Genomic DNA, 15,091 nt, shown 5'->3' with positions numbered 1-15,091 from the left:
TTCGCTACCCTGGGATTTTCCGTTTTTGCATTTTCCTTTTTTGCTCCCCTTGTTCCCAGAGCCATAGCGTTTATATTTTTTGGTCAATATGGCCGTGTGAGGGCTTATTTTTTGCGGGACGAGTTGGACTTTTCAACGCCATTACTAGTTTTACCATATCATGTACGGGAAAAAATTCCAAGTCCGGTGAAATTGCAAAAAAAGTGCAATACCACAGATGGGTTTTTTTTATTTTTTTTACCACGTTCAGTGAATGCTAAAACTGACCTGCCATTATTATTCTCCAGGTCATTACGAGTTCGTAGACACCAAACATGTACAGGTTCTTTTTTAAGTGGTGAAAAAGAATTTCAGTTTGGTAAAAAAAAAAAAAGCGCCATTTTCTAAGACCTGTAGCGTCTCCATTTTTCTGGATCTGGGGCTGGTTGAGGGTTTTCTTTTTTGCGCACCGAGCTGAAGTTTTTATTGATACCATTTTGAGGTAGATCCGATGTTTTGATCGCCCATTATTGCATTTTATTGCAATGTTGCGGCGACCAATAAATGTAATTCTGGCGTTTAGAATTTTTTTTTCGTTACGCCGTTTACCGATCGGATTAATTCTTTTTTATATTGATACATCGGGCCATTCTTCTCAAATCTTTGGCAGTTAATATGCGCCTTTTTGTCTAAACACATTTTTGCAACCCGGTTGACTATTTGCGCCAAAACTTTTGTTGGTCTTGTCAACAATAGCTTGGAAATATCAATAATGCTGCATCTCCTTTTTGGAAAACAAGATACTTAATAATTCTGCACAGCTTGATATCCTCACACATTACCTGATATGCTTTATCCAATAAGCATTCAATTTTATATAAACAGCTTATATTTGGAAAATATGCATAAAAATGATGATATGGTCAAAATACTCACTAGCCTAATAATTCTGCACACAGTGTACAGCAGTCTCAGTGTAAGTTATGAACTGAAAAAACAAATAGCGCTCCAAATGTGATGGAAAGAGGCTAATTGATCCAGTGAGTGCAGATAAAACAAAGGTAATAAAAAAATGAAAACTTTTTATTTAAAAAAACACTGCGTTTCGGCTGCATCCAGCCTTCCCCAGGTGTATAAGAAATGATCACATAGTCAGCTCTATTATATCCCTTACATAGAATGGGCGGCATTACCACCAATTAACAATTCTTAAAAACATGTTATATATTGCAAAAACAGCATCATGATTCTCCCAATAAAAAGTTTTACAAATTTGAATAGAGATAATACACATATATAATTGCGGTAATAAAAAATATACATAAAAAAAATATATAAAATTTATATATACACTCATCTATATATTTACATTTGTAAATCTTTTTTACTGGGAGAATCATGATGCTGTTTTTGCAAAATAGAACACTTTTTTTATAATTGCTAATTGATAACTCTGCCCATTCTATGTGAGGGGTATACGGTGGGGAAAATAAGTATTTGATACACTGACGATTTTGCAAGTTCTCATAAGGAAAGAATGGAGAGATGTGTAATTTTTACACTTCAACTGTGAGACAGAATCTAAACATAAAAAACAGAAAATCATATTGTATGATTTTTTAAATAATTAAATTGTATTTTATTGCATGAAATAAATATTTGATCACCTACCAACAAGCAAGAATTCTGGCTCTCACAGACCTGTTAGTTTTTCTTTAAGAAGCTCTCCTACTCTCCACTTATTATATGTATTAATTGCACTTGTTTGACCTTGTTACCTGTATAAAAGACACCTGTCCACACAATCAATCACACTCCAACCTCTCCACCATGGCCAAGACCAAAGCTGTCTAAGGACACCATGCACAAAATTGTAGATCTGCACAAGGCTGGGATGGGTTACAGGACTATAGGCCAGCAGCTTGTTGAGAAAGCAACAACTGTTGGCGCAATTATTATAAAACGTAAGAAACACAAGATAACTGTCAATCTTCCTCGGTCTCCATGCAAGATCTCACTTCGTGGGGTAAGGATGATTCTCAGAAAGGTCGGGAATCAGCCCAGAACTACACAGGAGGACCTGGTCAATGACCTGACGTTTGCCAATGACAATTTGGATGATCCAGAGGACACATGGGAGAAGGTCATGTGGTCAGTTGAGGCAAAAATAGAAATTTTGGGTATCAACTCCACTGGCCATGTTTGGAGGAAGAAGGAGGAGTACAAACCCAAGAACACTGTCCCAACCATGAAACCTGACGGGGGAAACATAATACTTTGGGGGTGCTCAAGCATGGCTAGATTTTGGCCAACAACCTCCTTCCCTCAGTAAGAGCATTGAAGATGGGTCATGGCTGCTTCTTCCAGCATGACAATGACATGAAACACACAGCCAGGGCAAATAAGGAGTGGCTCCGAAAGAAGCATTTCAAGGTTCTGCAGTGGCCTAGCCAGTCTCCAGACGTGAACCCAATAGAAAATCTTTGGAGGGAACTGAAACTCAATGTTGGCCAGCGACAGCCACGAAATCTGAAAGACCTGAAGAAGATCTCTATGCAGGAGTGGGCCAAAATCCCTGCTGCAGTCTGTGCAAACTTGGTCAAGAACTACAGGAAATGTCTGACCTCTGTAATTGCAAACAAAGGTTTCTGTTCCAAATATTAAGTTCTGTTTTTCTATTGTATAAAATACTTATTTCATACAATAAAGTGCATATTAATTGTATTATATTAAAACCCTGGCTACACGGCGGCTTAATCGACTCCGTGAACCAAGGAGGGACCGGGAAGGTGGACGGACAGGCTGGCAGACACGGCTGATGGACAGGCTGGTGGACACGGCTGACGGAAAGGCTGGCGGACACGGCTGATAGGCTGGCGGACATGGCTGATAGACAGGCTGGCAGGCACGGCTGGAACCAGAGGGCTGGAGAGAGTGAAAGCACACAAACAACAATTTTGCACAGGCACCTCCATTTTGGAGGAGGTGCCTTAAATAGGGGCAGTCCTCCGACCATTGGCCGGGGACTCTTTAGGACGGTGCGCGCGGCCCCTTTAAGAGAGAGGGAGCTCGCGCCCTTAGTATGGTGCACGAACCCCGGGCAGACGCAGCAGGAAGGCCAGAGGGAGGAACGTGGAACGTCGAGCCGTGGCGGTGAGAGGATCGCCGTCTCTTCCGGGCAAGAGGCAGAGATGCCGATGCTATACTCAGCATTCATGATCTGCATGTTTTTGAGTCTGTGTACTTGAATAATTAATTGAAAGGGGGTGTGTTCAAAATAATAGCAGTGTGGAGTTCAATTAGTGAGGTCAATCATTCTGTGAATTAACAGATATGAATCAGATGGCCCTTATTTAAGGTTGAAGCCAGCACATGTTGTACATGCATTTCTTCTTGAAAGCCTGAGAAATATGGGTCGTTCAAGACATTGTTCAGAAGAACAGTGCACTTTGATTAAAAAGTTGATTGGAGAGGGTAAAAATTATAAAGTAGTGCAGACAATGAAGGGATGTTCAGCTAAAATGATTTCCAATGCTTTAAAATAGAAAGCAAAACCATAGAGACATGGGAGAAAACGGAAGACTACCATTCGAAAGGATCTAAGAACAGCCAGAATGGCAAAGGCTCAGCCAATGATCAGCTCTAGGATGATCAAAGACAGTCTCAAGTTACCTGTGCATTCTGTGACAGTTAGAAGACGCCTGTGTGAAGCTAATCTCTTAGCAACAAGTTCCGCAAAGTCCCACTGTTAAAAAAAAAAAAAAAAAAAAAAAAGAAACACATGTACTGAAGTGGATACAATATGCCAAAGAACACATCAACTGGCCTAAAGAGAAATGGAGAAACATTTTGTGGACTCATGAAAGTAAAATTGTTCTTTTTGGGTCCAAGGGCCACAGACAGTTCGTCAGACGACCCCCAAACTCTGCATTCAAGCCACAGTACACTCTGAAGACAGTGAAGCATGATGGTGCAAGCATCATAATATGGGCATGTTTCTCTTACTATGGTGCCAGACTTTTTTACCACATACTAGGGATCATGAACCAGTTTGCATATATTAAAATACTTGAAGAGATTATGCTGCCTTACACCAAAGTGGATATGCCCTTGAAATGGGTGTTTCAATGAGACAGCGACCCTAAACACACCAGTAAACGAGCAAAATCTTGGTTCCAGTTCAACATAATTGAGATTATGGAGTGGCCAGCCCAATCGCTGGAGCTTAATCCGATAGAACACTTGTGGGGTGTGTGACAGAGTCACTGGCAGGTTTCTGGGGAGAGAGATATGTAGCACTGATATTGATAGCTGCAGTGATTGTGCATAGTGAAAAGTTTCCAGCACACGAATAGGTTAAACGGCCATCTTGGTCCTAGGGTGATTAATGCACCTGTAGAAAGGGAGGAACTGAGAGGATAGAAAACACAGCCTTAGGCTGCGTTCACACATTGCGTATTTTTGCGCGCGCTTTTTGAAAATACGCAATGTGCTTTGTGTCTGCCAGCAAAGTGAATGGGAAATTCACTTTGCCGTTCAGACACTGTGTAATTTTACTCAGCGGGAAAGCGCAGCTGCGTAAAGAATTGGCATGTCAATTCTTTACGCAGGGCAGCCCGCGCTTTCGCACTATTGTGCCCATTATAAGCGATGGAATTACGCAGCGGTGTTCACACACTGCGTAATTCCATCGCTTTTTTACGGAGGCGCAGGTGGATACTCACCTACCCGATGTCAGGGGAGAGGCGTCCGGTCCGCTCCAATCCCGCGCTTCCAGCATCTTCCGGTGAGCCGATCAGCTGTTAGCTAACCGGCTTGTAATCGGCTTCCGGTCAGCTGATTACAAGCCGGTCACGTGACAATCAGCTGATTGCTTCACGGCAGATGCTGCAAGCTCGGGACGGAGCAGACGCGTCTCTCATCCATCGGGTAGGTGAGTATCCATAGTCTGTACATACACTGCTAGGGACACACACACGACACATAGACACACAGGACACATAGACACACAGACAGTACACATGTCACCCTTCATTTCACACTGCGTTTTTTGCTGCGCTTTTTTATGCAGTGTGTGAATGGAGGTGCTTTTTTTACCTGCGTAAAAAAACGCAGGTAAAAAAATGCAGGGAAATACGCAATGTGTGAACGCATCCTTACAGAGCATTTAGTGTGTGGTGGGCTGGAGGTGAGATCTCTGAGCTGTTTGTGGCACACATGCTGGATATATGGAGATTGCAGGTCTCCTGGTGTGAATCCCTTTGTTAAAGGACATGGACTCTGGAGTCTAAGCCAGGTGGGCTAAACAGCACTATTGTATGGACTTGTTATTTTATGTTTTACTTTCTGCCAGACAAAGGCTGTATTTACTTTTTCTGGTGATGTGATTTATGAGGACTGCAATAAATCAGACGCACTTCAAATAGAAACAGTCCCTGTATCTGCCTCTTTTAGAAGCCCAGTGAGTCGATTTACCACAGGTGACCCCACGTCTCCAAGCAAACCCCTCTCCCAGTAACCTAGGAAGAGATTTGCATACGTTGGCGCGCAGGCCGCACCCATGGCAGTGCCGCGCTTCTGTAAATAAAAAATATCCTTAAATGCGAAAAAATTACGGGTTAATACGAACTGGAGCAACTCAAGGACCAAATCGCCCAGATGGCTGTCCCAGTTGGAGTTCCTCAGGAAGAAGCGGACAGTGTTGAGGCCATCTCTGTGGTCAATACAGGTATATAAAGACTCAATATCTGCAGTAACAAGCAGCATATCAGATTCCACAAAGATCCCATCCACCCTCCTCAGCACATCCGTCGTGTCTTTGACAAAGGATGGTAAAGTTTCCACCATTGATTTTAAATAATAGTCTATGAATTTGCACACAGGTTCACATAGACCGTCGATTCCTGAAACGATCGGTCGGCCGGGAGGGTCGATGTGATCCATGCACCATGAAATATACTATCTTCACTCAAGTCATGAATCATGGAGGATTATTGTACTATGCGATTATAATGTTCATGTACTATTTTGTCACCTGTCTCTTTGTGCGCGTGTGTGCTATGCTCTTCGGCGTCCCTGCATTTCTCCCGGCATCTATATGTGGCCTGCGCATGTCCGGGAGCCATGACAACGCGTCCTGGTTTGCCTGACATGCGTAGTACTACTTGATTGCCATGGGGGTGTGGTTGACGAGTGCAGCTCAGTGCGCATGCTCCGAAAAAGTGGGATTTCATTGGTGCACCGTGGTCATGTGACCACAGGTCCTAGAAGGTATTTAAGTAAGCATGGAAGGTCCTACAGGTATTCCCCCCGAGGAAGCTTTAATACACCACGCGAAATGTGCGTTGGCGATTTCTTATGCTGGGCACTTTGATTTCTATTTATGGGTAAGAGTGATCAGTGATTGTATTATCTTCATATTGACAAGTTGCCCAAGTCATCCTTTTTTCATATGTTATTTGTCTTATATGTTCAATAAAGTGTGTTGTTACTTTTTTGCCAAAAAACACTCAGATTTTTGTCCATTTTTTCATCTATGGAGTGGCATTGATAATCACCTGGGACCCTAATTGGGATCGGGTGGTCTTTTCCATTATGATGTACCTAATGAAATTTTGGTTACTTATAGATGTGAAGCAGTTCTAAAAAACTGTGATCATACAGCTAAATATTAGGTTTGTGATTCACAGGAATGCTAAATCCACAAAAAAAAGAGTACATATCGTGAGTTTGTAAAGACAAATGCCGACCCTGCTATTTTTTTTAGAACAGCCCAATGTTCATTAATGTTAATTTTTTGTTATTTTCTGTAAAGACTGGCTGTCCTTCTGCCCCCTCTTTCTCTTAAAAAAGTGTGAGAGTGACATCATGGTTATTTCTTTCCCTATATCTTCCTTTTCTTCCATTCCTTTCATGGGCTACTGTTACGTCTCTGTTGTCGGGTATCCCAGGACCAGGGGCTCCTTCCCTGTTCCTAGCGCTAGGGGCACCCTAGCTATCCTTGTTTCTTGGATTACTTCTGAAGGAGAAGACGCCAGGCCCATGTACCTTGTCTGAGTTTTTCAATCTGCCTTCAGTCTGTTCCCTCTCCTCACCCATGGAAGAGGGAAGTAGTAGTGTATGGCAATACATCAGCCAGGCTAACAAAGTAATATAAATGGATAAAGGAAAATACCAAACATACAAATATCCTCACACAAACAATAGGAGGTAAACACCGGGGAGTGGAGGCTGGGGAAAAAACAAAATTAACACACAACCAAAACCATGCAACAGTCTTAGATAAATCCACCAAACACCTTCTCAAACCACATCAAGCCACCAAACTCATGAACCATATGCAGCATGAAGCTAGCTCTGGCAGTGACTGTTTAATATGAAGGTGAAATGCTTCTAATCAGTGCAGGAGTAAAAGCAATCAAACTCTGCAGTCTTCTGGCTTCTCTGTCGCGGTAAACCCGTGACAGTACCCCCCCTTTCTACAAGGGACCTCCAGAACCTCAGAACCGGGTCTATCAAGGTGTGCCTCGTAAAAAGACTAGATGAACCTGGCCGCATGGATGTCAGATACTAGTACCCACATCCTCTCCTTAGAACTGTAACCCCTCCAGTGTACCAGATACTGAAGCGACCGACGAACTAAGAGAGAATCAACAATCTTAACTATTTCAAATTTCCATCCACAATGACCGGAGATGGCAGTAGCAGTGATGGTACAGAAGACGCAATGTATTTTTTGAGTAGAGACCGGTGAAACACACTATGAATCTTAAAGGTGGGCGGCAAAGCAAGGCGAAATGCTATGGGATTAACAATGGCCACAATCTTATAAGGACCGATGAACCTGGGGCCCAGTTTCCAAGAGGGAACCTTCAACTTAGTGTTCCTTGATGACAACCACACCAAGTCACCACAACACAGGTCCAAACCCACCAAACATCTCCGATCAGCCACACTCCTATATTTGGACCCCATCTTCTTTAAACTATTAAGAACCCCTTGCCACCCAGACGTAATTGAAGATGGAAAGCGTTCTTTAAGTATTCCTGAAGAATGATTCCTATTAAATAATCTGAACTGAGGATGAAACCCATATGCCCGAAGAACGGGGACTCACCAGTAGATTTATGACAACAATTATTCACCTCAAATTCAGCTAGAGGTAAATAACCCAAGCCTCCTGATTCTCAGACATAAAGCACCTAAGATAAGTCTCAAGATTCTGGTTAACACGTTCAGTTTGCCCATTAAACTGCGAGTGAAATGCTGAAGAGAACAACAGATGGATCCCCAAACAAGTTTGCCCTCCAAAATTTGGAAATAAACTGCAACCCCCCCCCCCCCGATCCAAAACAAGATCGGTAGGGATTCCATGTAATTTCAAGATCTCGCTGATAAAAAATTTGCACCAAGGTCTTGGCATTAGGTAAAGCGAGTAGTGCAATGAAATGTGACATCTTACTGAATCTGTCCATCACCACCAAAATTACAGTATTACCTGTCGACACAGGTAGGTCAGTGATCAAATCAACTGATAAATGAGTCTAAGGTCTACTGGGAATCAGCAATGGTTGGAGAGACGCAGACTGACACGTATGAGAGGTCTTAGAACGCGCACAAACACTGCAGGCGGTTACATACTCCCAAACATCCTGATGAACCCCTGACCACCAAAAACACTGAGTAAGAAAATTTGTGGTGGCTTTATTACTGGGATGTCTGGCCAAGACCGAATCATGATGTTCACTAAGAACTGTAAGATGGAGATTCACAGGTACAAACAGTTTACCTAATGGACAGGCAGCAGGGGCGTCCCCTGAGCCTCAACAACCTCCTTCTCAAGATCGGAGCACATAGTCGTAATAACCACCCCTTTATGTGGTATTGGAAGACGATCGAACTTCACTATCTGGAGGAAGTAAAAGTCGTAACAAGGGTATCTCCACCTCCAGGAAAACAACGAGATAAGGCATCCGCCTTAATGTTCTTATGCCCCAGCCTATATGTAACAAAAAAGTTAAACCTGGTAAAGAATAATGCCCATCTTGCTTGTCTAGGCGATAAATGTTTCGTAGACTCTAAACATACAAAATTCTTAAGATCTGTGATTACCATAACTGTATGAACTGCCCCCTCCAGAAAATGACGCCACTGTTCAAAGGCCCACTAGATTGCCTAGAGTTCCCTGTTATCGAAGTCATAATTTTTCTCAGCGGATGAGGTTTTTTTTTAGAAAAGTTTGCATATGGATGCCATTTACCAGGAGACGCACCCTGCGACAAAACAGCCCCCACTTCAGATGCGTCAACTTCTACAATAAATGGCTGAGTGTCGTCAGGCTGTATGAGAATCAGCGCAGATGTAAAATACTCCATCAAGGTATTGATTGCCTCCCTTGCCGGACTGGACCATCTGGAAAAGTCCGTCCCTTTCCTGGTCATATCTGTAAGAGGTTTGGCCACTACCGAAAAGTTTAAGATGAACTTGTGGTAGTATTGGCGAAACCCAAAAACCTTTGTAACGCCTTTAAATTCTCTGGATGATCCCAATCCAGTACTGCCCGGACTTTCGCCGGATCCATGGCGAAAACCAGGGAACGATGAAATGTAGCCCAGAAAAGAGATCTCCTCAACCGAGAACATATATTTCTGTTTGACAAATAATTTGTCTCTGAGAATATGTAAGACCTGCCTGACATGTACCTGATGTGACTCAAGGTCAGGCGAATAAATTAATATGTCATCAAGATAGATCACAACAAATCTACCTGCCAGGTGACTAAGGATGTCATATACAAAGTGCTGAAAGACGGCGGGATCATTAGTCAACCCAAGTGGCATCACAAGTTCTCATAATGTCCCTCAGGTGAATTGAAGGCTGTTTTCCACTCATCCCCCTATAACACAAATGAGATACTCCCCCCTGAGATCCAGTTTAGAAAACCAGTTTGCTCCTACGATCTAATTAAAGTGGTCCGGGATGAGAGGTAGCAGATACGGATCCCGGACCGTGTTCTGATTGAGTTTGTGGAAATCTAAACAGAGGTGTAAACTCCCTTCTTTCTTCTTTATGAATAAAAACCCCACAGCAACGGGGAATGAGGATGGTCTGATATGACCTTTTGCCAAATTTTCCAAGATATAGTCTTTCATGGCTTGCTTCTCTTGACCAGAGATATTATATAGCCTGCTCTTAGGCAGCTTGGCCCCGGGGAAGAAGATTAACGGCACAGACATAAGGACGATAGGGAGGAAGTTCTTGGAATCCCTGCTCCGAAAACACATCCCCAAAGTCAGATAGATATTTAGGCATAGACTGGGTATCCACCCTAGCTAGCTGAGTGCCCAGTGTCTTTGACAATACTCGCTCCACTTTACCACCTACCTAGTATGCCAATAAACTACAGGGTTGTGCAGTATGAGCCAAGGTAGTCCAAGGACCACAGGAGAGGGCAGACCCTCTAGAACATAACAGTCAGTACATTCTGAGTGCATGGCTCCTACCTCTAGATGTATCCCTTGGACGACTTGAGTAAAATACCCCTGACTCAAGGGTACAGAATCAAGGGCGATTATGGGTATTTGTCTGCACAGTGTATGTGGTTTGAGGCCCCGGACCTGCACGAACCTAGCATCGATCAAATTAAACCTGTCTCCACTGTCCAGAAAGACAGAAATAACCACCTTATTTTTGCCCAGATGGATTTCAGCCAGTAAAAAAAATTGTGACCTACCCACGGAGGAGATATGTACACCTGGCGGCTGTTTATGGTGAGGTAGGGAAGGACAAGCACCCACGAAATGACCCTTTTTCCTACAGTAAATACACTTCCCCTTTACGCCAAACTACAGTTTGATCCACAGAACGAGTCGCCCCACCCAACTGCATGGGTTCCTAAGATGACTCAGACCAGTGTTCCCTTGACCCGGACCTCCCGTACATTGGGGTGTCTCTTCATGTCTCTGGTGAAGACGGCGATCCAGCCGCATAACCAGAGACATGGCCACCTCAAGGTTAACTGGAGTCTCCTCGGTTCCTGAGGAGAAACGACATAACCTGAAGTGTAGCTTACAGGTCCCTGAAAACAATAAACATGTCACACACCCCAGAAATCCTGTCAGGCAAAGCGATCTCCACTAAGGGTTGCCTGAGAGTCACGGTTCCGAAACCTGATGTGTTAGGGTGCTGCAAAACGATAGTGCATAAATCTGCCACCTACAGGTTGAGTTGCTGCAGTTGCCCTGTAAGAGCAGTGATAGGATCCATGATGGATCAAAAAAACGGTTTAGGCCAGAGCTAATGTCACGACTCTGTTGTCGGGTATCTTGGGACCAGGGGCTCCTTCCCTGTCCCTAACGCTAGGGGCGCCCTAGCTATCCCTGTTCCCCAGATTACTTTTGAACGCGAAGAAGCCAGGGCCACGTACCTTGTCTGAGCTCCTAAATCCGCCCTCAGTCTGTTCCCTCCCCCTACCCAGGGAAGAGGAGAGTAGTAGTAGTAGTAGTAGTAGAGGACATTACACCAACCAGACTAACAAGGTAATATAAACAGTGATTAAAGGAAAATACCAAACATGCAAATATACTCACACAAGCAACAGAGGTAAACACCGGGGAGTGGAGAATGGGGACAACCAAAATTCCGCAATAGTCTTAGATAAATCCACCAAACACCTTCACAAACAACAACTAACCACCAAACTCCTGAACCATATTCATCATGGAGCTAGCTCAGGCAATGACTGCTAGCCAAATCCCAGAATATATAGGAAAGGGGAGTGGCTAACTGTGAACAGCTGAGAGCATCAAGGCAGGTAAGCTTCCAGGAGCTCACAGCTAAGCAGATTAACCCCTGCACTGCTAAAAGAAACCATCATTTAATATGGAGGTAAAATATTTCTAATCAGTGCAGGAGTAGGAGAAATCAGATGATGCGGTCTTCTGGTTCCTCTGTCGCGGTAAACCCATGACAGCTACTTGCTCGTTGCCTTTATATTTCTGGGGATATGAAACTGACTGTATTTATTTGTGTTGGTTTGACACCTCCAGTGCCTGTTCATTTTTGTTTCCAACATGCTAAAGGCTTATTTACACTATCCAACCTGTGGCTGTAAACGATGGGCAGTCATTTAATTGGCTGTTTAGACAGGCCGACCACGCTTCCTATGTGCACATAATCATTGGAAAGAGACGATTCTGTGTGCATGGAATATTAATGTATTCAGCAGTGCATGTCCTATTAGCACAGGAAGCTTAAAAATCATTTCACTTGAAACGAGCATTACTAAGAACACTTCTTCACGATTATCGGTCAGTATAAATGCACCCTTACTCTCCTTCCCTCTCCTGTAGTGTTTTGCATGTTGTACATGCTTTGAAATTAGAATTAAAAGAAGAAAAAAGATTAATAAAAAAAGCAAAAAAAAAACCCCTCCAACCTCCCTCAAGAGATAAGTGTAGGATTGGGCACATCGATTATGGTGTGGCTATGTTTGTTCCTAAATCCTTAAACGTACCCAATTTAAAAATGTGTTATTAATTACGTGTATATGTGCAAGGAATAATTTATTTATTTATTTTTTCTTAAGATTATGCTATGTGCAAAGCCTCACTGGCCACAAAAGTCCCGTAACAGCAGTGTCCGCTAGTGAAACAACAGGAGACATTGCAACAGTCTGTGATTCAGGTAAGTTGTACGTAACTATGTATTGAAAATACATTTTACATTTATCTTTGGCTTTGAAAACTAAAAGATTAAAAACTTTAAGAAAACCCTTCCCTTTATATGTTCAAAGGAAATATTCAATCCTATTTGGCCACTAAACCCTTCTTCAGGGAGTTTTTGTTTGATATCAACCTCAAAATTTATCCTATTACGTCTCTGACAAATATCAGCAACACGTTCCTTTTTTTTATAGTGATTTCTGCACACTAGATAGGGTTTTTTCTATTGACCGGAAATACCAATTTTCGTTTTGATTCAACTATATACAAATCCACTAAACACTCCATTCCAGCTTCCAGCAACCCCAATACACCTAATCTACCAACTTTTTCAAAGCCTGTGCGAACTTCTTTTTTTATGTTCAAAGGAAATAGTCAACCCTCCTTTCTGCTATCTCCTACTCCAGGGATCCTTGTTCGATGTCGACCTCACTCTTGTCTAGTATTACATCCCTAACACACCTCAGCAACTCTTCTTGCAGAAGCCGGAGATTCCAACATTATTTTTGATCCAACTGTTGACAAATCTACCAGATACCCGAAATCAACTTTTGGTGACCCAGACACTACTACATTTCCATAACTTCTTCAAAGTTATGGCTTGTGTAACATCTGGGAAGAACTTCAAGGACTTCTACTCCAACCCTCACCCTTCTTTCTCTCGCATAGACCATGTCTTTTTAAATTCCTTTTCCCTCCTTCCATTTTCATCCACTTCAGTTTTATATACCATTTGGATGGATCATAACAATATTTTTGTTTCTTGCTCTACCATGCTTTCTGCTCCCCCTTCTTCCACATCATAGGATGCCACCAACGTTACTCTGGTTGAGCCTGCATCTCACACTTAAAAGCTCAGGAACACCAAAGTATCCACCTTATAATCACAACTTGACACAGCAGAGAGAGAATGAAAAACATATCTTTCTCCACAGCTTAAATCCAAGTTTGACATCCTAAATGTTGAGCTCAACCTCTAGCTCATTGCAAAAGTAGAAAGCTTATCTACTGGACTAACCGATGGTTTTACTCTCTCTATAATGAGCCAAGCCCACTATTAGCAAAAGAACCTCTCTCTTCACTGCCCGATAAAACGTAGAAATATAGATGGCTGCATTACAGCCAACGCTGTCAGTATTGATCAAATATTCGAAAACTATTTATACCAAATTTAGAATCCGCAGCACTACCATTAATTTTGCGTAAACGCTGCGTTTTCGCCGCCATTGACTTGCATTGGAACGCATGGATTACGCATCACTGGATCTGTACATGCGCATTCCATGCGTTTCAATGTGCAGATGGTACCCGGGTCTGGAGGACAGGAGACTCTCCTCCGGACCCGGGTACCATAGAACCTGTAAAAAAAAGAATAAAATAAAAAATAAATATTACATTTACCTTCTGATGGCCCCCGGAATCCTTGTCTCTGCTTGCCGGCAACTCGCGTTAGACTAAAGGACCTGCGCTGACGTCATGTAGTCATGTGACGGGTCACGCGACGCTGACGTCGGCAGGTCCTTAAATCTACCGCGAGCTGCCAGCAAACCAAGACGCATCGAATAAAGACACCGGGGGCCATCAGAAGGTAAGTATAGATTTTTTTTTTATTATTTTTTACCATTCTTTCAGTCACATTATATAAATCCATGCCGGTTGCATGGATTTATATAGTGTGATCAAGTTGTCAAGCACTTTCCAAGTGATGCTAAAATCGCTTGGAAAAGTGCTTGATAACCCGCATGCGGAAATGCATGTGAAGAACGCTTCACATCCGCATGTCCCTGGCAGGAAAAACGCATATAAAATCCGCATGCGATTTTTCTGCCAGGGAGATGCAGAAACGCTCAGGAAAAATCCGGAGCATTTCTGCATCGTGGGCACATAGCCTAACTGTTATTTTTTGGGGTTATGTGCTATTTTTTTCTGTGGCAGTACTTAATTTCACATGTGCAGCAAGGTGCAGTATACTGCACAATTATGTGCACTCTCTGATTGGAGTTCTGGCTTTAGGGTTCAATATTTTCTATATTTATATGTGTCCCTTTGCTTACTTTAATTATGAGCACATTATTTTCTGATTTATAGTGCTGACTTCATATGTAAATATACAGAAGCGCTTCCAGGGGGGAGCAGGCGAGGCATGCAGCCGACAGGGGGGCGCAGTTGGGTCCGCCTAATGCGGCGGTCCAAAGTGTCATCCCCGGCGGCTGCATTCTGCCATCCCCGGACTGGGATTCGGCCTTTCTCTGAGCCGGCTGTCAAGCTGACTGCTGGCTCTGAGAAGCTGCAGAGCGCCGGCTCCCAGTGATTGTACTCATGTCTCTCAGACACCAGTACAATTGAAGCTCTGACCTCCGAGTCAGAGTGACGCCAGCAGGGTGATCAGG

The 15,091-nt window shown here is 43.1% G+C and overlaps 1 protein-coding gene across 1 annotated transcript in view; it reads left to right on the top strand.

The window, feature by feature from the left end:
- The window catches only part of LYST (lysosomal trafficking regulator), a 789,135-nt gene that overhangs the window by 668,683 nt on the left and 105,361 nt on the right, over nucleotides 1-15,091 (top strand). Inside the window, exon 49 of the mRNA XM_073671457.1 lies at nucleotides 12,566-12,663. Within this exon, the coding sequence (XP_073527558.1) occupies nucleotides 12,566-12,663 (98 nt within the window). The remainder of the gene's footprint in view (nucleotides 1-12,565; nucleotides 12,664-15,091) is intronic.

Source organism: Phyllobates terribilis, unplaced genomic scaffold (genome assembly GCF_046119375.1).
Source record: "Phyllobates terribilis strain yellow unplaced genomic scaffold, ASM4611937v1 Scaffold_3__8_contigs__length_932513732, whole genome shotgun sequence".
Taxonomy (NCBI): domain Eukaryota; kingdom Metazoa; phylum Chordata; class Amphibia; order Anura; family Dendrobatidae; genus Phyllobates; species Phyllobates terribilis.
This window is presented reverse-complemented; position numbering and strand designations above follow the sequence as displayed.